The 24,135-nt window shown below is 35.5% G+C and overlaps 1 protein-coding gene and 1 pseudogene across 3 annotated transcripts; both read right to left on the reverse strand.

The window, feature by feature from the left end:
- Positions 1–177: 177 nt before the first annotated feature.
- Positions 178–23,689, reverse strand: LOC108942776 (MADS-box protein SOC1-like). 3 transcript variants are annotated; one of them, XM_018775463.3, is made up of 9 exons: positions 23,469–23,689; positions 22,951–23,139; positions 1,501–1,585; positions 1,334–1,395; positions 1,125–1,224; positions 997–1,038; positions 729–770; positions 414–596; positions 178–320 (listed from the first exon to the last, which is right to left on the reverse strand). In XM_018775463.3, exons 2-8 carry the CDS (start codon positions 23,130–23,132, stop codon positions 450–452), a joined length of 660 nt encoding a protein of 219 aa, XP_018630979.1. In that variant the 5' UTR covers positions 23,133–23,139; positions 23,469–23,689; the 3' UTR covers positions 178–320; positions 414–449. The 3 variants fall into 3 exon arrangements, with proteins under 3 accessions (XP_018630979.1, XP_070038836.1, XP_009617470.1); XM_070182735.1 differs by having other exon boundaries at positions 447–596; positions 23,469–23,634; XM_009619175.4 differs by having other exon boundaries at positions 178–596; positions 23,083–23,139; positions 23,469–23,635.
- On the reverse strand, positions 1,816–4,760 carry LOC104109807 (pre-mRNA-splicing factor ATP-dependent RNA helicase DEAH1-like; annotated as a pseudogene).
- Positions 23,690–24,135: the final 446 nt, after the last annotated feature.

Raw genomic sequence — 24,135 nt, forward strand, 5'->3', positions numbered from 1 at the left:
ATATATAAAACTAATAATGCAACTGTTGGATCGCAACATGAAGCACCATACAAATAAAGGTCTACGATTCAGATCGCAGAAGGGGATAAAACTAACCTCCCCATTGTCAGAAAGTTCTCTGATTTATATGGTTTTGAGGCAAGAGATACACTAGCAAATGAACAAGAGCCAAGCAAGAAAGTCAATATCCATGTTGCTTAAGATTTTCCTGACATAAACAGTGATTAGAATATTGTTGAGTTGTATAGTTGTCCCACAAATATGGAAGCAGCTAAACTGGTACAAATCAAAGGAATTGACCAAAAGTGCATCAGCTGCGCCTAAGAGACATACATCTTATTAGTTGCTTGCTCAAAAATGCACAATTATTTAGCATGAATACTAATATACTATTTTCACAATTGATTTTATACCCTGGAACTGCAGATAGTCCAAAGATTTTTCACCTATCAATTCTGTAAGGGACGCCTTATTCTGCACTCGGGTGGTCCAATGAACAATTCAGTCTCCACATCTGATTTTTCGCTACTCTCTGTACAAAGAGCTTCCCCTTCCTTTTCTCCAGTTGATCCTTGTCTCCGTTGAAGGCCACCAAACTAAAAAAAGACGCGAGAGAATTACTACTTTCCTTTATTATGATTTTATACTCAACTATGAACTATAGAGTCGAAGAGTTGAAAAAAGAAGACTTAAACTAAGGTTTGAGGCTAAGGAAAAGAAAAATATACCTTCTCCCTCAGTATTGCATTTTCAGAAGCAAGGATTTTCTCCTGGATTTGTTAGACAGGAAAGAATTAAATAAACTAGTAAAACAGTTAACTGACGGACAGAGACATTGACATGCAGCGAAGTTATGCCCATATGTAAGTTGTTTCGACTTTGCAATCCGAGTTATCTTGAATTCACTGTTTGAATGATTGCATTATGCATGAAAACACTTATTGTGTACCTTCATGGGAATTGCAGCTCAAAATAAATTAATAACTGTGGTGTTACCTTTTCTTTTAGTCGTTCAATTTGTTCCTTAAAAACTTGAATCTGAAAAGAACAAGCAAAGTAAATTAAATGATAAGTTCCCAAAACTTCATAAGAACAGATCATTTCTTGGACTTTTATGAAGAAACCTTTCGTGCTCGGATGGTACTGACACTCCGCTCCAACTGTTTTTCTATCTGTTGTAGTTCTCCAAGGGTACAGGACTGCAGACCTTCTCCTAAGAGTTTCCTGATGCAAATTCCATTTGTTTTAGAAGACTTTCAAACTTACTAGGAAAGGGAGAGAAATGACAATGAAATGACAATGCAACAACTTTTGGAGTGGGGTTTGATTGAACCTTTTAGATTCTTCAAGGAGCTCTATCTTCTTCATCAAACTTGCTGCCTCATGCTGCATATGCTGCATTATTGTGTAAGCTACATTAAACCGGTTTTTCCATTTTTTGCAAGAAACTAATTGCTTGTCAATTCACCCTAAGGAGGAGGCATAAATCCAAGGCATTACCTGCAGATTCTGTTCCCCAACTTGGTTTTCAGGTTGAACTTTGTCTTTATTATGCCTCTTATATCGCTCTATTATCTCCTGCGTGCTGCCAAATTCTCCCTATTACTCCCTTTTTCTTTCTTTTGATAAATATACCCACAGGCGAATAGCATAAAGAATTTTGAGTGACAACTATTCTAATAAGAACATAAGCAACTCTTGGACTCCTCAGGTAGTTGAACCCACAGGCAAATTGCATAAGAATAGACCTCTATGTGATCATTCAGCTGTGGCAATTTATCTAGTACATAAGACTTTGGAGTGTGGGCAAACATGTATTAAAATACCAGTGTTTAACACAAGACTCACTGGAACTTTTTTCTTTTTTTCGCAGTTCATTAATTAGACAGTTGCACTTCCTCGTGCTGACCTACAATATAATGCATCAGAAAGAGGCATGTACAAAGAATTACAGCCGTAAATCTACAAAAATCCAATAAAATGAAGAATCTACAAAATCCTATATACAGCTATCTAATTGTCTCAGTTAATGTCTATGGGCTTCTTCAAATAGCAGAATCCTCCCCCCAGGCAGTATAATGGGCAAATTTCCAAATCCGAGCATACGTCACTATGCACGGCCACTTCCGCGAGGCATTTTCTTTGAGCTGGAGTCTTCAACATCTTTCAACTGATAGTAGCGAGGAGCTATTTCTACAAGCCATTCTATTCTGGTTTCAGTTCAGTAATCTGCCGAATGTACTCCTTAGTCGTCAGGACCAGCTCGTGGTAGACAACCCATCTAGGAAGCCCCTGCGCTAAACCAGATCTGGGGTGAATGTAAACTGTCTGCGGATGTTTAACAGTTCGATAAAATCTGTTTTTTTGTAGTCTTGCTTTGTGGGGAAAAAATCCTGATGCTATAGACTTCTTCATAGCATCCCAGTCATTAACATTTGAAGTCAACTCAATTTCCACTCTTTCTTGCCGGCCTTCCAATTGATCTCAGATATCCCTAGCTCTCTTCATGCTTCTAACCTGAATGTAGTTTGCGTAGCACCACTCCGTGGAAAAGTTTGTTTCCTTCCAAGAATTGTAAACATTTAGCAGAGTGATATGATCTCCCATGTTGCCCAAAAGAAAATTCATCTGTGCATTGTCTGCATGGACTTGTTTGTCCTTTGGACGATAGAATATTGAATTCCCCACAGAAAGCATTGCAGCAATACTTATTATTTCATCAGAGCACTTGTACTTGTCAGACGCAACAATCATCTTGGATAGCATGGGATCTAGGGGAAACTCGGCCATTCTTCTACCTATTTTTGTTAACTCGCCAAGCTTATTAAGGGCACCAAGGGCAAAGAGCAGTTCCAGCGCTTTAAGTATAGCTTCTTCCGGTGGGGGATCCATGAAGTCAAAATTCACCAAGTTAATAATCCCAAGGCTCTTGAGACAAAGCACCACATTTGCAAGGTTGGTCCTTTGTATTTCAGGGACTGTGTTATCTTCCAAATCATTCATGTAGTTATATGCAGTGCATAATCGAAAGCACTTTCCAGGACCTGTTCTTCCAGATCGTCCAGCTCGCTGGTTTGCAGAGGCCTTCGATATAGGAGTGACCATTAATGACTCCATTCCCGTCCGAGGGTTGTAAGACTTCATCTTAGAAAATTCTGGATCAATAACATATTTGATCCCATCAATCGTCAATGATGTTTCAGCAATATTTGTAGCTAGGACAACCTTGCGAGCCCCTTCAGGAGTGGGCTGAAATATCTTGGCTTGTAATTCAGTTGGCAGGTTTGCATATATTGTGCAAATTATCAGCTCAGGAATTTTGTCCCCAAACCCTTTATCCGGTGCTTAATAATCTCCGTCTGCTGTTTCACTCACTGCATTCCAAGGCAAACTCCTACTAGATCCTACTATTCCTGATATTCCTACTGGATTTGAGCAACTCGCATCTCCTCCTGCCCAGTCAAAAAGATTATGATATCACCATCACCAGGTGGTTGAGTTACATGGATCTGAAGAGCAGTGACTAATGCTGCATTCAAGTAATCCGCCTCTGGTGCTTTCGTGTAGTGTATATCGACTGGAAACCGCCTTCCAGGAATTTTAAAAATTGAAGCACAGTCAAAATAATCACTGAACTTCTCTGGATCTAGTGTCGCACTTGATATAAGCAACTTTAAGTCAGGCCGAAATCGAGCAATATCCTTAACCAACCCAAACAAAATGTCAGTTGATAGTGTTCTTTCGTGAGCCTCGTCGAGCATGGTTACACTATAGCTTGCTAGATCAGGTTCTCCAACGAATTCCCGTAGCAACATCCCACCAGTCATGTATTTCAGAATCGTTGTTTCAGAAGTGCAGTCTTCAAAACGAATAGAGTAGCCAACCTCATGACCAAGTTTGACTCCCAATTCATCAGAAACACGTGCAGCAACACTCATTGCAGCAACTCGGCGAGGTTGAGTACATCCAATCTTCCCACACTTGGTATATCCCGCCTCGTGTAGATACTGCGGAATCTGGGTAGTTTTTCCGGAACCCGTTTCTCCGACAATAACAAGAACTTGATGATCATTAACATCTTTGAGCAAATCATCCCTGTAGGGGTAAATGGGCAGAATCTTCCTGTCCTCCTGAAGTTTTTCTAATGCCAATTTAGCCGTAGATTTTTCTCTTGACTCAATGGGAGGCTCCTGTTCAACATTAACACCATCCATTACTGTTGCTTCTATGAACTCAATTTGATCTTCAAACGCAAATTGATAGTCCTCAGATCTTGGGATTCTATTTTTCGATCCAAATGTAAGTGTTGCCTTCGTAATCTGATGTTCTTCCCATGCTTCTTGTTCCGCGAAAGAGCTCATATTTTGAGCAGCATCTGGATCCCTGTAACGCAGCTTTGCAACTGAAAATCTCTTTTTTTGATTTTCACCACCTTCAACACCATAGGCATCAGGCATTTTATATTCGCCCATGACATCAGTATCTTCTGATTGCTTCTTTAACTTGTTCATATACTTTTTGCTTATATCTCAGTCAACTTTGCTCTACTTCTGTCAACTTCACTTTGTCAAACAAGTATTGCTCATCTTCTATATCGTCTTTGAGTTCCTCTACGTTCTTCTTTGTTGGGCACCAGCTTGCACCACTTCAGGCCCAAAGCAGCATACTTAAGTTTGGCTTAAGTTGGCCCCACTATTTATGTTTAGCCCTTTTGTTATTAATAAGCCATTCTTTGTTAATATAGCATAGTAGTTACTCATTTTAGTGGTTAGCCATTTTACATTGTATAAACAAGATATAAATAGAAGAGGCCACATCTGTTAAGGTTTGGCCGATTGTTTTGCATTCTCTCTTCGTTTGTTCTCTCTAATGAACTCTCTAGAAAGCCCTAACCTCCATTAACGAGCTTCCCTTTCTGATCTATTTTCTTCATGGTATCAGAGCGGGGAATCCGTTAGATTTTGCTCATCTACGTCGAGCGGTGTTACCCCTGCCTGATTTCACCTAATTTTCATAAGGATTCGTCTTCGTCGGAGCTTCGTTATTCTTTTGTGATTTTCCGGCAAATACACTATGTTCCTTTGCGACTGATTCTATTTTGCGGTGCAGATTGTACTGAAACTTTCTGGTGTTGATTGGAGGCTGAGATTTCTATTTTGTTGAAGCTAGAGTTTCGTCGATTTCTCTCGGAGCTAGGGTTTCCTCGTTTTTCATTACTTCTTGCAGCTGCTCTACTATATCAAGGCTTTACTTCTTCAGGTTGCGAAGAAAACCGGTATTTTCACCTCTCTTTTGCATATGTTGGATTCTGATTTTAATCTAAAGTGTTTGTTGGTAAGTTAATTGTTGTAACCATGACTTCTTCCGCGTACACTCCTAACCCTACATCTCCTCTATTCCTTTTGTCGTCTGATGTACTTGGTGTGTCCTTGGTCCCTGTGCCATTTTCGAGGAGTGGGTTTGGAGGTTGGAAATGAAGTATGATAGTGTCGTTGTTTGCTAGGAACAAAATTGTATTTATTGATGGTTTGTGTCCTAAACCTGCTCCAACTTCCACTGATTATAAACAATGGGACGGTTGTAATAATATGGTGATATATTTGGTTAACAAGCTCGTTTTCACTAGATATAGCTGAAAGTGTTCAATACACTGAGACAGCAAAAAGTATATGGAAACAATTAAATAATAGGTATGGTAGTGTAAATAGGACCAAAGTTTTTGAACTAAAAAGGGAACTTGCCTCTACCTATCAAGGATCCCTTGATATTGCTTCATATTTTACCAAACTTAAGAGAATCTAGGATGAATTGGGAGTAATGTGCAGCAGCTATGCGAATTCTTGCAATTGTGCTGCTAAAAAGGGTCTCCAAAAGGAGAAAGAGGAGGACAAAGTTCATCAGTTCCTCATGGGATTGAATGAGGTTTATGTTGGTGTGAGAAACAATATGTTGATGATGCAACCTCTACCATCCCTTGATAATGTCTAACATTTTTCTTCAAGATGAAAAGCAAAGACAAGTCAACCCACCTCCTCAATTTACCTCTGAAGCCGCCTCCTTCAATGTGAATTCCCTTAATAAAACTACTCAACCCCAACTGAATATGCAATTCCAGGGGAAGCAGAGACAGTTTACTCGAAGAGTGAACTTTGATAGTCAGTTCAGGGCCTTTAATCTCTTCTGTAAGTATTGCAAGAAGCCTGGGCACTTAATTGATAAGTATTACAAGCTTCATGGCTTTTCTGGTAACTTTAAGTTTACCAAGGGTAGAAAGGTAGCTGCTAATATGGTGACAGACTCTGATTTCTCTGCTTCTGAGTGCACGTCTTTCAATCAAACCTCTATTGTGTCTGTTGCTGAAAATGTTTCTATGGTGCCTGGGTTAACAAAGCAGCAATACTCTCAACTGCTCTCCTTGTTGCAGCAAGCAATCTCATGTCTCTGATCCTGCACCTCAACTCAATATCATGAGTTCTGCCAACTTTGCTGGTACTCTATTGCCTAAGAATGTAGTATATGGTTTCAACTCTACTTTGCTAAACCAATCTGATTCCTTAACTTGGATAACTGACTCTGGTGCTTCTGACCATATGACTGCTAATAAAGAATATCTCATTAATATCACACCTTTACTATTCCTTTCTTAGTGTCTCTTCCAAATGGTTATAAAGTAAAAGTTACTTATACAGACTCTTTTGTTTTGACTGATTCTATAATTCTTTACAATGTCCTTTATCTACCTTCCTTTAAGCACAATCTCATATCTGTACACAAACTCACAGACCAATTTGATTGTATAATTCAGTTTACTAGATTTTCATGTCTCATATAGGGTCCTTCTCTGAAGAAACCTCTGGATCTTGGTAAACTGGACAGTGGGTTGTAAAAATTTGTATGGAAAAAACCCTCTCAGCCTCAGGTTACTTTGTCAACTGCCTGCAGCAGCTTGTCATCTCTGTCTATTTCTGATCATCTTCCTTGTACTATAAATACTGTTTCCCCTTCTTGTAATAAAGCTGCTATGAATAAAATGGATATTGTTTGGCATCATAGACTTGCACATGTTCCTTTTATTAAAATGAAAATTATTTCTGAAATTTCCTCTGATATTTTCTCTACACAGTCTTTTCCATGTACTATTTGTCCTATGGCTAGACAAACTAGATTACCATTTTCTGATAGTTCTATTCATAGTTCTAAGCCTTTCCAACTTTTTCATGTTGACACTTGGGGACCATATCACACTTCTACATATTCAGACTCAAAATATTTCCTTACCATTGTTGATTTCTCTAGATGCACTTGGACTTATCTAATGGGGTCCAAAAGTAATGCCTTTCCTCTCCTAAAGGCCTTTGTATTGATGGTTCAAACTCAATTTCATGTTACCATTCAAAGCATAAGGTCTAATAATGCTCTAGAATTGAGAAATAGCAATGTTGCAGTTTCCTTCTTTTCTGAAAATGGAATCATCCATCAAACTAGTTGTCCATACACACCTCAACAAAATAGTGTGGTGGAGAGGAAACATAGAACCCTCCTAGAAGACTCCAGGGCCTTACTTTTTCAATCCAAAGTACCAATCAGATTTGGGGGAGATTGTCTCATCACAGCCACATACATCATTAACAGACTTCTCTCTAGGTTACTATAGAATAAATCACATTATGAGTTGTTATTTGGAAAGACACCTAGCTATTCACACTTGAGAACTTTTGGCTACCTCTGTTTTGCCACTGTTCCAATTCATCAAAGAGACAAATTGAAACCTAGAGCTATCCCATATGTTTTTCTTGGCTATCCTTTTGCAAAGAAAGGTTATGAGTTGTATAACCTTCAGTCAAAGCAGTGTTTTGTCTCTAGAGATGTCATTTTTCATGAACAACTATTTCCTTTCTCTTCAGATTTTTCCCTTCCAGTTATGTCAAAGGACTCATTGTCAACTACTTCACCTTTTGTTCCACCTTATTGGTCTGAACTAGTTCTACCTCCTGCTGCTACCACCCCTTCAACTCCTACTGACAACCATCCTTCACCTTCTCCTCTCATTACTGATGCTTTCTTTGACTTTGTCCCTTCTACTTCTTCTTCTACCACCTCTGTTGCCCTACTTAGAAAATCTGATAGAACATACACTCATCCCTTTTATCTGAAGGATTACATTTATAAACTGCCTAGTTCTCTTTCCTGTTCTGCTATCCAACCTGTAGAGTTTGAGTCATATACTTATTCTCATGCAGCCCCTATTCCAGCTTGGCAGGATGCTGTGAGAAAAGAGTTTGAAGCTCTAGAAGCTAATAACACTTGGGATATTATTGAATTACCCCAAGGTAAGAAGCCTATTGGGTGCAAATGGGTCTATAAAATTAAATACAAAGCTAATGGTAAAGTAGAAAGATACAAGGCTAGGCTTGTCATTAAAGGGGACACACAAGTTGAGGGGGTGGATTTCAATGAGACATTAGCTTGGCAGGATGCTATGAGAAAAGAGTTTGAAGCTCTAGAAGCTAATAACACTTGGGATATTATTGAATTACCCCAAGGTAAGAAGCCTATTGGGTGCAAATGGGTCTATAAAATTAAATACAAAGCTAATGGTAAAGTAGAAAGATACAAGGCTAGGCTTGTCATTAAATGGGACACACAGGTTGAGGGGGTGGATTTCAATGAGACATTTTCTCCAGTAGTGAAGATGTCTACTGTCAAGTGTTTGATTGTTGTTGCTATTAAGAAGAATTGGTATTTATTTCAACTTTATGTTAATAATGCATTTCTTCAAGGTGAGTTGGATGAAGAGGTCTATATGAAACTACCTCCTGGCCTTTCTGTTTCATCTTTTTCTTCTGCCTCTTTGGCTTGCAAGTTGAAAAAGTCTCTTTATGGGCTCAGACAAGCTTCGAGGCAATGGTATGCCAAATTATCTCAAGCCCTTTATTCTAAAGGTTTTCATCATTCACTCAATGATTAGTCTTTTTTCATCAAAGGGTCTCCTAGTCATCTAGTCATCCTGGTTGTTTATGTTGATGATATCATCTTCATTGGTGATGATTTGCATGAGATTTCAGTTTTAAAATAATTTCTAGACTCTAGACTCTGAATTTAAGATCAAAGACTTGGGTTTTCTTCATATTTTTTGGGAATTGAGGTTACTGTCTTACCTGATGGTGTTGTATTAAATCAGAAAAAGTTTACTTCTGACGTGCCTTTCACCATCCACATTCCTAACTACCTCGTCTTCATGAGTCTCAACCCTCCTCCTGAATATCTTTTTACGGGTATCCTCTTTCCTAGTCTGAGAGGGCATAGAACTACTTCCCTCACCAACATTATTGTCAACATCATCAGCCTCTAAAAGTGTGCAGGTCTTTTGCTTCCTCGCCAACATTGCAGCCTCCTTTTCTTGTTGTAAATAAAGATTTGGCCATGTCGTTATACGCTCAACTCTAGCAAAAATTTCTTGAGCAAACACCCGTATTTCGTCGGAGGAAGACTTTCCCATATCAACAAGCTGATTTTTTAGATCAGCAGCTGATGAAGCTTGCTTAGAAAGATTAAGAACATAAGTAACAACTGTGGGCTGTGAGACATTAATTTGTCTGAAACCCACTTCCTTAATTCAGACCCCATCCCATCTTTTAAGGTTGATATCGCAGGAGAAGAAAATCGCACTATAGTTTGAAATTGGCGGGCTAACGGAATTTGGGTTCCATCAATCAATTATTGCCAACCGAAAAGGGTTTGGGGCTTGCAAATATAAATATCCGATTGATGTTTACCCAATCCTATTTGGACTGGGATTCATGCAGGTATATTTGATTGATGTTACCGAATCCCACTTGGACTGGGATCCATTCTCACTTAAAAATAAAAATTATGTTTCAACTTTCAAAATCCTTTTGAAATGTGGAAAAGCTTAATGAGAATACTCTTTGATATGGAACTCCTCCTTATAAGTCCAAGCCCAAAACATTCATTAGATAGTCTTTTATAAAATACAGAAAACTTCTTAGTCAATGGATATATTTGGAACTCTGAAAAATAAAAGAATTTGGATATTCAAATATCCAAACTAGAATTAGCAAACATATGATCTGCTCAAAACGTCAAGCTTTTTACATTGATAAGTAACTTTAGTAACAATCGTTAAAACGAAAACAAAAATAAACTTTCATCGACTAGCAATTCAACAGTCATATGAATAAACGACTGCATCCATGTATGGAGATATTCTGCCACTTTGTAAAGCTCCAATATAGTTCAAGAAATGCTGAGTAAATTCCCTATTTGTGGAAAAAAATCTTGATATTTTTTATTGACACAGGTAAAAAGCAAAGACATAAACTAAACTATGATCTAGACTGATATACTTTCTAGTTCTCATATGATTTAGGGCCAACCTCAACAGTTTATGTGCTCTCTATGTGCTGCGGAATCAGCTAGTTTGGACAAATTATAGCATTTGCGCTGATATGTCACGAGTAGTATTTTAAAAGGCGTTTTTGAATCAATCCCGTGGCAAACCCTGGACGAGGCATAGTAAATATGCACCGGGGCTATCCGCAGGCGAAAGTATCACAAGACATAAGGCTCATTTTCTAGGCGTACGCCTAGATGTTGGGCAAGTTTTTATTTTATGGCATAAGCCGAGAAACCTTTCCAAAATAGAATTAAAAGCTAAATGAGTCCTTAATTTAATACCACAAAAACACTAAAGTCAAATAATTATTACATTCTAAAAATCTTAAATAGTTAAAAGTCAAAAGATTTTTATTCCTAGCCCTAATTTTTACTCTTTCTCTTTGTCTTCTACCGCACAAAGGAAATAATTATCAATTTGCAATACTATAAAATCAAAACGCATCATCCTTCATGATTTGCTCTGGTTCAACGTTTCTGATGGTTTCTTCTTTTTTTTCTTTCTTTTCAAGTTATTTTGCTATTTCACTTTAGTTTATAAATTTATACTCAATTTTTTTTTTCCAAAGTCTCATTAGCTTTTGTCATGAAACAGTTTTGATTAGTTTTTTATAGCCTGTTTGGCCAAACTTTTCAAGAGGTCAAAAGTGTTTTTTTCCCAAAAGAACTTTTTTTTCCTAACTTCAGGTGTTTGGCCAAGCTTTTTGGAGGGAAAAAGTATTTTTGGGAAGTTTCTGAGAAGCAGAAATTAAAAAGTAACTTCCTTCCAAAAGGAGAAACATAAGCATTTTTAACTTTTCTTCTTACCAAGAATACCCTTAACAAAATATAGTGTATACCAAAATAACCGTTAAACCTAATACTTAGGATATTAATGTATAAATATTTCTTATTATTTTTAGGATAGTTTTCTAATATATAGTGACTTTAGAGATGAATATTTTTATATTTGTTGAATGATTTTTAATATATTTAACTTATATCAAAAGAATTAAGTACTTTTAAATTTTATTTTCATATTTTACTTAAATAAAATGAAAAGATTTAATTATCGCATGTAATAAAAAAAATTAGATTATTTATTTACTTATAATATTAAATATTTAAATTTATTCACGTCTTTATTCGTAATTTGATACTTAAAATCACTTTCTGAAAAACTTGGTCACACACAAATTATTGCTCAAAAGTTTTTTTAAATGATTAGCCAAACACAAACTACTTCTCTTCAAAAGTACTTTTTTCAAAAGTACTTTTTGAAAAAATACTTCTCAAAATAAGCTGATTTTTTCAGCTTGACCAAACAGGCTATTAGTCAATTGCTTATTCAAATTTGCATTTTAAGATGAACTAGTTCTATATGCATTTCACTTCTTCTATCTTTTCTTCAAATTTCTATAACTTTGTGTAATTTTATCTTTTTAATATATATTTTTATAATAGTAATATATAAAATTTAAAAAATTAAAGATCCATAAGCTTAAAGCATAGTGCTTCGAGGCTAAGGCATCGCCCCACATCAGATAAAGCACTTTGTTTCACGCCCGCGTTTTTTAGAACTCTGGCCAGGAGCAACTATGTTTACATGATTTTTAATTTGGATCCAAATTAAGTTCCTATTTTGAAAACTACCTAGGAATTTGATTTGGGTCTAATTGGGTGTAATTACAAAGTTTAGCATGTTTATTTAGCCAAGTAATTACTTGATCACCGTGAAATTGGGTGTAATTGAAAGATTGCAATTACACTCTCCAATTCTCAAAAGAAATGTGAGAAATAGTGGTAAGGTAATGTAACTCTTCTGATCTTTTTTTATTTTTATTTTTTGAATATATTAAGTACTATTCTTTTTATAATATTTCTTTTTTATTTCTCTTACTCTCATTTCTTAACCTTCAAACGTGTTACTTAAGGTGTGCTTCCATATAATTTCGCAACCTCTCTTCCTTTATTATTTTCTTTATTTTCTTAGTTGTTAAACATAATTTCGTATTTTACTAGCTTTGTTTTCTACTCATTAGTATGAAATAATTATTTAAAAAATACCCCCTAAACTCATATTTATCCGTTTGTTATTTAAAAAGTACACTCACCAGACTCACTTATGGGATTACACTGGGTTTGTTGTAGTTGTTGTAGTTAAAAAGTACAACAAATTATGAATTTAATATTTTATTCATTTAAGTTGGTAAAAACTTTAATTCATAATTGAAAACTATATTAATTATTTTAAGCTAAAATATTATTTATTTGAAAGATAATCAAGATACTGATAATTCTTTCTGATATTAGTTATCAATTTATAATTATCTAATGCTTTTATTTTTAAAAATTACAATTTAAATATCTAATTATAAATAATATTTAGCTTTTCTTATATATACATTTTTTGTCACACATTAATGAGTTAGTAAGAACTTAAATCGTTTCTGAAATTTGAATTAATTAATTTAAGTAATAATATTATTTATTTGAAAGATACTTACTATTTTTATGATATTATTATAAATATATAATCATTTAATATATTTTTTGATATGTTTTGATAGGTTAATCTGAAAAAAGTTTATTTAATTATGTAATTGTGTTCTTTCAAACAAACAGGTTATTTAATTACTAATTATCAAATTGTGTAATTACACAATTTGGTAATTACACATGGCTTTCCAAGCCGACGTAAAGGTGACTATTCGAAAATTCTTACACACTCTACGAGGAAAAGGTGTAACATTTTGTACCATTAACTATATTAGTATCTATTTGTTTCTTTATTCATACATCTTAAAACGCCACATGAGTGGTCAGGTTACTTTTGAAGATATTTTTCATTACTATGCAAGTTTGGAAATCGATTAATACAAGTCACTTGAACTTTTGTTGAAGACTAATTTAAAATTGGAGTTGAGAAATCTGAATTATTCAGGATTTGGTATTGATTAGTTTTTCTTAAGTAATATCTAGATAGGTTTTGTAGTCTTAGGATTTTCGGAAAAGGGCCTAAAATGCCCCTTTACTATATGAAATAGAATATGATAGCTCTCCGTTAAAAGTTGGTCTCTATTATGCCCTCGCTGTCAATAAATGGGCTCGTATATACCCTCCATCACTAACGGGAGACTCATAAAGCCACGTGGAATATATGTGAGGACAAGTTAGACCTAGTTCGAATTGTACAGGGGCATATATGAGTCAGTTATAATAGTCATTTCTCAAATACTTCACAACTCCATATCAGTTTACTTAAACACCTATTTGACAACACCAAACTAATTATCACAGCAAATAAACTAAGTCATAGACACAAACATTCAAATGAACGGCAATGACTTCATTAAATCCTAGTAGTTCAAAGGGGTCGAATCATAATAAAAGACAATGTCAGAATGTTCTAGTAGCTTAAAGGGGTCGAATAGGAGGTGTCATTGCGGACTTGCTGCCAATTATTTCATAGCATGGACTCCTTTAAATGCTGGGACAAGTTTTTTCAAGTGCCCGAAGCATGAGGTAAGTAAATTTTTTGATGGGTTCTTTTAATTATCCCGATTTGCTTGTAAATTTATTTTTTTTATTTTTTATTTTTAGGACGAAAAATATTCCTATTGGAAATGGCAAGATAAAGAGCTACCTTCTAGAGTTTCAAATCTCATATGCAGTTTAAAGAAGGAAAAAGAAGCTCTAATCCATGAAAGAAATACTCTCCAAAGGAAAATTTGATCTTGAGAATATTATGATGTTTATCGATCATGGAGGAATAGAAGCCTTGGAATTGGAAAAAAATGTTCTAATGAAGAAAGTGACCGATTTAGTGTAATGACCCGACCGGTCATTTTGAGCATTTATGCTCCTTTCAACTATTTGAAGTTTTGAATAACTTCCTACGATGTATTATGACTTGTGTAAATTGTCGGTTGTAGTTTTAAGGTATTTCGTAGTTAGCTTGGAAGAATGAATTTTCATGTTTGAAGTTTAAGTTGAAATAGTTGACTGGTTATTAACTTATGTGTAAACGACCTAGAAATTTAATTCTGATGATTCCAATAGCTCCATATGGTTATTTTGGACTTAGGAGCGTGTCCGAAAAATTATTTAGACATCCATAGTGGAATTAAGCTTGAAATGCCGAAAGTTGAATTTTGAAAGTTTGACCGGGGAGTTGACATTTTGATATCGGGGTCGAAATCCGTTTCTGAAAATTTGAATAGCTTCGTTATGTAATTTATGACTTGTGTGCAAAATTTGAAATCATTCCGGATTGATTTGATGTGTTTCGGCACAAGACATAGATTTTGATTTGAGGTGAGATTCGATGTTTTGATGTTATTTGATGTGATTTGAGGCCTCGAGTAGGTCCGTGTTATGTTATGGAACGTGTTGGTATATTTGGTTGAGGTCCCGAGGGGCTTGGGTGTATTTTTTGATCATTGGTTGAGAGATTAGTAAAGTTAAAAAATTTGGGAGTTTGGCCATGGTCAATATCAGGTCAAGACAATCTCTTTTCAGTGTTTTGAGTACGCGAGAAGGTCCGTAGCATGTTTTATGATTGAAATTCATATATGGTTTGTGTCTGGGAGGTTCCGGATGAGTTTCGAGGTGAGTTTTGAGCGAGTCCGGGCATTTCGGCACTTTGGGGGGTGTGGACCGCACATTTTGGGGTGAAAAATGTGGACCTGGGAGGAGGAGTGCGGACCGCACAATTCTGTCTGCGGCCGCACTCCAGGGAGTTCTGCAGATTCGCCGGTCCGACTTCAGAAGCTTATATCTTTTGATCTACAAAGAATTTTGAGATGATTCAAAAACAAAAATTATAGCTCTTCGTGTCTAGTTTCCAGAAAGGTGAATAAGTATCATTTAGACATCTGTAGAGAAAGTTATGGCTAATTTACTGAAGCTTGGTAGTGGAGAGGCTGCGAAGTGCGGACCGCACAATTTTTGTGCGACCGCAGGAGCTGGGATGTGCGGCCACACTTGAAATTGTGCGGACCGCACATAGTGAGTTCAGAGAATATACTATATAACCGAGACTTAGGTCATTATTTTATTTTTGGACCTTGGGAGCTCGGTTTGAGACGATTTTTCGTGAGTTTTCAAGAAATTCATCGGGGTAAGTAATTCTAACTCAGATTTGGCTAACATACATGAATATATCATTGTTTTCATCATGTAATCAGTACTTTGAGATGGAAATTTGTGGAAAATTGTAGAAATTTCATAAAATGAATTTTTGGGATTTGAACACCGATTCGGAGTCGGATTTGAGTGAAATTAGTATGGTTGAACTCGTAATTGAATGGCTTGTCAGATTTTGTAACTTTTGTCGGGTTCCGAGACGTGGGCTCCACGGGCGATTTTTTATGAAAAATTAGCATTTTCTTATGGAATTAATTCCAATGAATTTTATTGACCGAAATAAATTAATTGTGACTAGATTCGAGGCATTCAGAGGCCTATTTGCGAGGCAAGGGCATAGTAGAGTAAAGAATTTTACACTCTAAGGTAAGTAACAATTTTAAATCTGGTCCTGAGAGTATGAAACCCCGAATTTTGGTGTCATGTGATTATTTTGGAGGTGACGCACATGCTAGGTGACGGGCGTGTGGGGGTGTAGGCGTGCACCGAGGGGATTGTGACTTGGTCCGTCCCGTGGGATTGTGACTTGGTCCGTCCTATGGAAACTGTAAAGCTCAATAACTTGTTGATAGTTATATGCTCTCTATGTGTTGTGGAAACTTGACTATAAGTTATGCTAGAAATCATGTTAGGCTATATGTTGGTATTGTTGGGACTCGCAGAGGTCGTGTACATGTGAATTATCTGCTTAAATTGTTATTTTGTACTCGGTCACAACTTACTTGATTATTTTATCTCAGTCTCTATTATTCATTTCATTATTGATGTATCATATCATTGTTGTTTGGGCTGATTTTATGATTGTGGAGAGCCCGAGAGACTGGAGAGCTTTATGACTGAGTTGGTCGTGCAGCACGTGAGTTGGCCGTGCGGATCTTTAAATTATACTATAGCACGTGAGTTAGCCGTGCGGATCCTTATATTATACTATAGAACGTGAGTTGGCCGTGCAGCATGTGAGTTGGCCGTGCAGCACGTGAGTTGGCGTGCGGATCCTTATATTATACTATAGCACGTGAGTTGGCCGTACGGATCCAGATATTTATATTATGGCACGTGAGTTGTCCGTGCAGATTATAGCGCTTGGGCTGTAGGAGCCCCTCCGAAGTTTGTACACCCCGAGCGAGCACAGGTACCCATTGAGTGTGAGTGCTGAGGGCTGAGAGCCGAGTGATTGAGTTATTGTGACGAGTTGAGTGACTGTTGCCTGAGAGGCTGTACTTGCTTTCATTTGTCGTTGCACTTAGTTGCTATCTGTCATCATTGTGAAACTCTCTGAAAGATTTTATATCCAAATTATATGAACTTGAACTGTATAAATTGATTTGACTTAAACTGCTGGATTTAAAAGCATATCTATTCTCTGTTGGAATTATTGAAAATGAACTATAACTGTGTAGCTCGTCATTATCTTCAATTCCTTAGTTATTATTGTTACTTGCTGAGTTGATTGTACTCATACTACACCTTGCGCTTCGTGTATAGATCCAGGTATTTTCGGACATAGCGGGTGTTGATTCTTCGAAGATTCAGAGGTAGCTGCTGTGTTTCGCAGACCTTGCCCCTCCTTTCCTATCTCCTTATTTACTGCATTTGGTCTCAGACTATTATGGACCGTATTTTTCAGACTTGTATTCATATTAGATGCTCATGTACTCAGTAACACCCGGTTTTGGGAGTGTTTATATATGTATTTGTGAGTTTTTCTTCCGCTAAATTTAGATATTATGTTTTCAAACTTATAAGATATGGTGGTTTATTGGGATTGTCGGCTTGCCTAGTATTGAGATAGGTGCCATCACGACGGATGAGATTTTGAGTCATGACATTTAGAGTACTCAGTTGTGCTTGATGCTAAATTTCGGAAGAAGATGTGGATTTTCATGTGTGTGATATTGGGATGTTTTATTATGTTCTTTGGATCAGTGGAAAATGATTTATAATTTTAGTGTTATTGTGGCTTAATTGTTGTCTTTTATTATGTAATGAAGCATTATGTTTTTGTACAAGGATTTAATGAAGTCATTGTTGTTCATTTATTGTGTCTATGACTGAGTTTATTTGCTATGATAATTAGTTTGGTGTTGTCAAATAGGTGTCTAAGTAAACTGATATGGAATTGTGAAGTGTTTGAGAAATGATTATTATAACTGACTCATATATGCCCCTGTACAATTTGAACTAGGTCTAATTTGCCCTCACATATATTCCACGTGGCTTTATGAGTCTCCCGTTAGTGATGGAGGGCATATACGAGCACATTTGTTGATGACAAGGGCAGAATAGATACCAACTTTTAACGGAAGGCTAGTATATCCTATTTCATATAATAAATGGGCATTTTAGGCCCTTTTCCGTAGGATTTTTATTTTCTACTTAAAATAAGTTTTGTATTATTATAAATAGGAGTTGTGCTACTACCCATTTTCTCTGTTGTGATTTATGTTTGTGCCGAGATGTATGAGCTTATGAGTGAAGGTAATAGTATCTTTTAAATTGATATTATGTTTGCTCAGAGACGTTTGTGTGTAAAACATTTTCACTTAGAATTTCAAAGATCTCTAAAATTTCTGTTAATGAAATTTAATACGCTTTGCAAAAAAAAAGGTGGACAACTAGAGATGAGAAAATAAGTGAAAAGGTCTTTGTTGCGAAGTCGCTTTGGGCAAACTATAGCAAGACTTCTCTGTGAGAATACTCGGCTATCTCCTACTTCAAATAGAGAAAATTTCTGGAATTCTCTGATGCCGGGGAAATCAACCAAAAAAGAGAAGTGTTCACCTTGTGGTATATGCAAAGTGTTTTATTTGTAAAAGATCTGGACATAAGTAACAAAGATTGTAGGTTTAAAAAGGAGCATGCAAATATGTCACAACAAAGAAGAAACTTTTTTTCTAAAAATTGGAGAGAAATGCTCTAAAGAAAAGTTAATGAAAGATAATTGTGAGAAGTGTATCAATCAATAACTGAAAGTTGATGACAAATGCAACAATAAAAAAATTCCAATCATTATCTGTATGGAGTTTCTCTCAAGAAATATTTTTAGTGACATCTCTTCTACAAGAAATGGGATCCTATAAAAACTGAAAAATCATGGTCAATGTTATCCTATCTATTCTTCGCATATGACTTAACCCTAATGGCAAGGCTTGTTAGGTGTGTGTGAACAAAATTCTACATGAAAAGTAAAAAATTAAAATAAGCTACTTATAAAGAGTTGTATACTCTAAATGGTGTGAGGCCTATTTGGAAAAAAACGTGCAGGCTTGGCCTAAAGCGGACAATATCACACCATGTTAAACATATATTTGGGCTAATATAGTCCAACAACTGGTACCAGAGCTTGTGATTATATTTGATTGTGTTGATTGTCTATTTGAATGATAGAGGCAAATATGAGCAAGATGAAATGTTTAAATGGCAGTAATTATTACATTTGAAAAGGCAAGATGAAAGACTTCTATTTATCAAGAAAATGCATTTATCTGTGTGAGCATTTACAGGTTTGTGGTTATATTACACAATTGGTTGAAGATAATGTTTGAAATCATATTGCGAATGAGACACAAGCTAGAAGTTTGTGGGAAAAATGCGAGACACTTTATGCTTTGAAGACTAGCAATAATAAGTTGTTCCTGCTGAAACAATTGATGAATATTCAATACAAAGAGGGCATTTCTATTTCTAATCATATAAATAATTTTCAGGATATCCTAGACCAGCTGTCTGGAATATGGTGTAAGATTTGATGAAGAAATATAGGGACTCTAGTTGTTGAATACTTTACCCGACTCTCGGAAAACTCTTTTGGGTTTCTTTGACTAATTTTGCTTCCAGTAGTGTTGTAACTATGGAATATGCTAAGAGTGGTATCTTAAATGAAGAGATGAGGAAAAGATCCCAAACTTCGTCTTCTTCAGATTCACACTCCGACGTTTTGGTTACTGAAGACAGGGGGAGAAGCAACTTCAGAGGCCAGAATGACAGAGGCAAAAGTAGAAGTAAGTCGAGGTCCGGGTACAAAAATGTTACATGTGATCATTGTAACAAAAAGGGGCACATTAAGAAGTTCTATTTCAAGCTTAAGAGAGAAATGAGACAACAAAAGAAAGATGGCGACAATGAAAATCGTGTTGCTACTGTTGTTGATGATAATATTCTTTTTTCCCACGATGAAGATGTCTTTAATTTTGTTCATGATGAGACTAGCTGGTTTGTGGATTCAGGTGTTACTTCTTATGTCATGTCAAAGAAGGAATACTTTTCTTCTTATACTTCAAGTAACTTTGGAAAGTTAAATGATGGTGAGGTTGATGTATTTGGTATTTGATACCAGTTGTTGGAGAAAAACGGTCCAAAGATACTCTTAACATGGTGTGATATTGTTCATTTTGGACCAAGCCTGCACGGTTTTCCCCATCATGCCTCACACCATTAAGAGTAACAAATCCCTTATAAGTAGAATCTTTTTCCTTTCCAGTTTTTATATACGACTTTGTTCACACATACCAACAAGGCTAACTAGGAAAACTGACACTGTAATGAGCACCCTCACTAATTTCAACACGCTAGCATCAATGATTTTGCTTTTCTAAGTCTAAAATCATTTTCTCTACAAGCAAGGATGATTAGGCGAATTAATGCCATCTCAAGCACGCTATCTATCAAAGCAAGTCAAGAGTTTGGTAAGTACTTGAGCTTCCCTATGTTCAGTAAGAGACTAACTCATAAGGACTTTCAGTTATTGATAATCTTAATACAAAATTAGCTGAATGGAAGACCAACTTTTGAACATGGCAGGTCGCACTAATTTGGCTAAATTATCTCTTAATAGTATTCCGAATCATGTCCTTTTACGTGTTTATTTGTCTTAGATTTTCATATCTTGCTTCCGTCTCAATGAAATTGTGTCTTCAAGTTGATGTGGTCACTTCCTGATGAAGTTATTGGATTCAACACTTTACTATTTATACTTTTTAAAGTAAAGGGAATTGGTTAGTTATCATATATGAGGAAAGCACTTTAATACTCTATCTAAAATCTCTATATTCATCATGAAAATTAAGTCAACCGGTTCATGCAAGTATACTATACGAAAATATTACAAACTTGGAACAAAAAAGAAGTTTCAGTTAAAGTATTGCTTCCAAAAATGATGGGGATGAAGAATGAGGAAGAAAAACCCCAAGGATCAACAGTAGGGAAAATACTGAAAAGCTATATATAGGAAAGAAAAAAAGATATAAAGGGCCAAGTGTGTGGGAAAGGTAATTGGTCTTTTTACATGATCTTGGCAATCATCGCCTCATGAACTAAGGCTTGGAGCAAAATAGAAGAATTTTTAATTTCGAGGAAGCCTCAAAACCATTTTCATTGTGAACTGTGTAGCAAGTGTCCAATCTAAAGATGGAATCATTGGACAATTCAGTATTAAATTAACTTTAACAATGATAGGTAAGGATTCAATGGTTTAAATTAAGTTGCAACACATGTATCAATCACGTAGTAAGGCATTAAGGAAAGTGTAATTGGAAGTAGAGGAGTCATGTGCTGGAATATTCGTGCATTAGGTTATGGAGAGAGTGTACTAGAATGTTTGAGCATTAGGTTTTGTCAAAGTGTTCAAAGTACTTGGAGCAGCATTGAACAATATGAGTTGCCGTAGTGGTCCATATATCATCCATTTCTAAGTTTATGAGACAATGAAAACAAATCCAGTAAACAAGTAAGGATTTATCTTATATCCACAGCAAGTGCAAATATTTTCTACACTATTAATGTATTTTAACTTGTCGTAGCAGGTAACCTGCCTTATTTTTCAGTGATACTGAACTTACTTTTAATGGACAGTTCTCGTTACCTTTTAGGTGACCTTTTCTTATTTATTTTTATTAAGCCATTACGAAGGCTTGTGCCGTTGGTGTTGGGGTTAGAGGCTCGACCCTTACCATATCTATTAACATGCAAAAAATTACAAAATGAAGGAGGACATGGACCTTAACCTCCAAAAGAGACGAGACTGATGAATCAATCTTCAAAATATGTTGGAAGAGAGAGGCCTATACAACTCTTCCGTTGCTAACTGTGAATTCAACTTACAAAGAAATTACTTTTGTCGTATCTTCTTCTAATACTAGGAACTTGCCATTTGTCTAGTTGAAGATGCCCCTTGACCTTTTTTAGAAGTTGTTGTAAAGAGTAAGAGAAGGTACCGTTTCCACTAGACGAATCCATTTACCATTCAGTGGATAGCAGTTAAATTGAAAATTATTAATATAAAAATCGACTTTTGTGCATAACTGCATATAGATAGAAATCTAACTTAGGGTTAATGTCGATCTATTTAAGTTAAAGTATTTTATTGACAAACATAGTAGGAGTACTAACATTTTCTGAGAACAGATGGTACTAGTACATATCTGCCCAAAAGATTCTCAAGGTTTGTTACAAAGGAAACAGCCCAAGAGTATGGCCTTCCTAAGCAAGACAGTAAGCATGAAATCAAGTACTACTAACTTGACAACGGGCTCCAAACTTTGCTTTGAAGTTCACATTATACCTCTTTACAACACTAAACAAATCAAGAAACTCAGTTTCCTTTTAACTTTGTCAGTGAAGCATCCCTCGATTTATTATTTTTTGTCAACTGATTAATGCTTATTTTATCAAGTTTACGGGAAAGAATGACTCTGACGACTGTACTTTTAACGAAATATTAAAATTTTACACCACGTATAGGATGACGAGGCATAATTTTACTTCAACTACTGAAATAACAAACCCAAAATAAGTAACTACAAACGTGATTTATATACTCTAGTACTCATTTCCTTGGGTTGTCTTCTTATCATGATGAACAAGTTAAACTCAAGGAAATTAAAACTTTGGTCCTAAGAAGTTGATATTATTTCCCTTTTTGATTATCGCATGACGTGAACAAAACTTGGACGAAAAATTGAATATAGATCTTTATCTTGAATGATCATAAAATGACACTCTCAACAGGAATCTCTTAACTAGGGTTAAGTTGCTAGGTAGATGGACAGTACCTAGCTTGGAGAAGCAAATTATGCTTAGGAAGGATCTCTTCATGAATTAGATGTTGACAAATGAGAAGTCATTAGTTTCCTTATAATTTTGAATTTCAAAGTGTCATTTTAATTAAGCAGTAAGTCATATAATTAAAGAACTCTAAGAAAACCTATATCATTTATAAAATAAATTCGGATGAATGATTTTCTAGGTACAAAGATGAGATCTGATGAAAAGAAGCAAGAAAATCACACTTGATGACTATAAACAAATAATTAGGACTTAAACTCAATCAAGATGTTGGACATCTGAAGGGAAAAATTACTTGACACAAATAATTAAAACAACAGAAAAGTAAGAAAGAGATGGTGGTACCTAGAGCTAGCAAATTCATAGAGCTTTCCTCTTGGAGAAAAGATAATTAATCCAACCTCAGCATCACATAGTACTGAAAGTTCAAATGCTTTTTTTAGCAAACCATTTCTGCGTTTTGAGAAAGTGACTTGCCTGCTTGTCGCGTTCTCTATACGCCTCATCTGAGTTTTTCCTCTCACCATCTCCCTTCTGTACAAGATATGAAAATCACCCAAATATAAAGAAGAAGATGTCAGTGCCAACTTAGAATACAAAACAAGAATATACACACACACACACACAGATATATATATATATATATATATATATATATATATATATATATATATATATATATATATATATATATATTTGTGCAAGTATAAGGAAGATATAGGACGTCAAGTAGAAGAAATGGACAGTTATTCCAATAGGTGAAGAAAGAGAGAGTCTTGATGAAGAAAGAATTGTACAAAAAGATATGAAAACCAAATTGAAAGCCTTAATTAGTGTATATTGGAGGAGTAATGAGGACTTACAAAATTGGCAAAAACTCAGGAAGCTTTTTCCTTGCAGGTATGAGGAAATATACAAGTGAAGCTAAAAGGGGGAAGTCCCAAATCTGATGTGTGTATGTGGAAGAACAACCTGAAAGGGTAATAGGTGCAAATTTTGCTCTTTCTCAGCCCCAAATTGTGGTATATTATCAAAATGGATAAACAGCGACAACGCCAAATACTTTACTTTCCTTATTCTAATTAAATTAGAATGTGATTTATATTGCGTAAAATATTTTATATTATCAGTCTAATTTGAACTCTTTATTTTTTGGATAATTATTTTCTTATTATACACAGTTGCTCCATTTATAATTACTCTTTAGATAACCTACTGTGTAAAAAATTGATATTATCAATGCACAAAAATTAGATGGTCGTTATTCTTTAAATGTTTGTTTGGTACAATAATGGGATATCCCATAAAATTAGTTATGGCGCCTTATATATGGGATAACTAGAGCCCACTTTTGGATTGGCTTAAAAAAATTATTTTTTCAACGTAAATAGCTTTTTAGCCAAAAACGTAATAAAGTTGGGTTTGTTTTAAGCAGTTTTTAATTTATTTTAAGCAAATTTTAACTTTGACAAACATTGAAAAAAGCTAAAAAGAACTTAAAAATTGATTTTATCAGCTTAAAAGTGAATC

Source organism: Nicotiana tomentosiformis, chromosome 1, assembly GCF_000390325.3.
Source record: "Nicotiana tomentosiformis chromosome 1, ASM39032v3, whole genome shotgun sequence".
Classification (NCBI taxonomy): domain Eukaryota; kingdom Viridiplantae; phylum Streptophyta; class Magnoliopsida; order Solanales; family Solanaceae; genus Nicotiana; species Nicotiana tomentosiformis.

Bases quoted from the DNA above. Each gene is read 5' to 3' on its own strand.
- LOC108942776 (XM_018775463.3), bottom strand. From the start codon at position 23,132: ATGGTGAGAGGAAAAACTCAGATGAGGCGTATAGAGAACGCGACAAGC. The intron at 1,586-22,950 runs GTACCACCATCT...AGAATTTGGCAG, and splicing joins TATGAATTTGCTAGCTCTAG to CACGCAGGAGATAATAGAGC. The intron at 1,225-1,333 runs GTTCAATCAAAC...AATTTGCATCAG, and splicing joins CTCCTTGAAGAATCTAAAAG to GAAACTCTTAGGAGAAGGTC.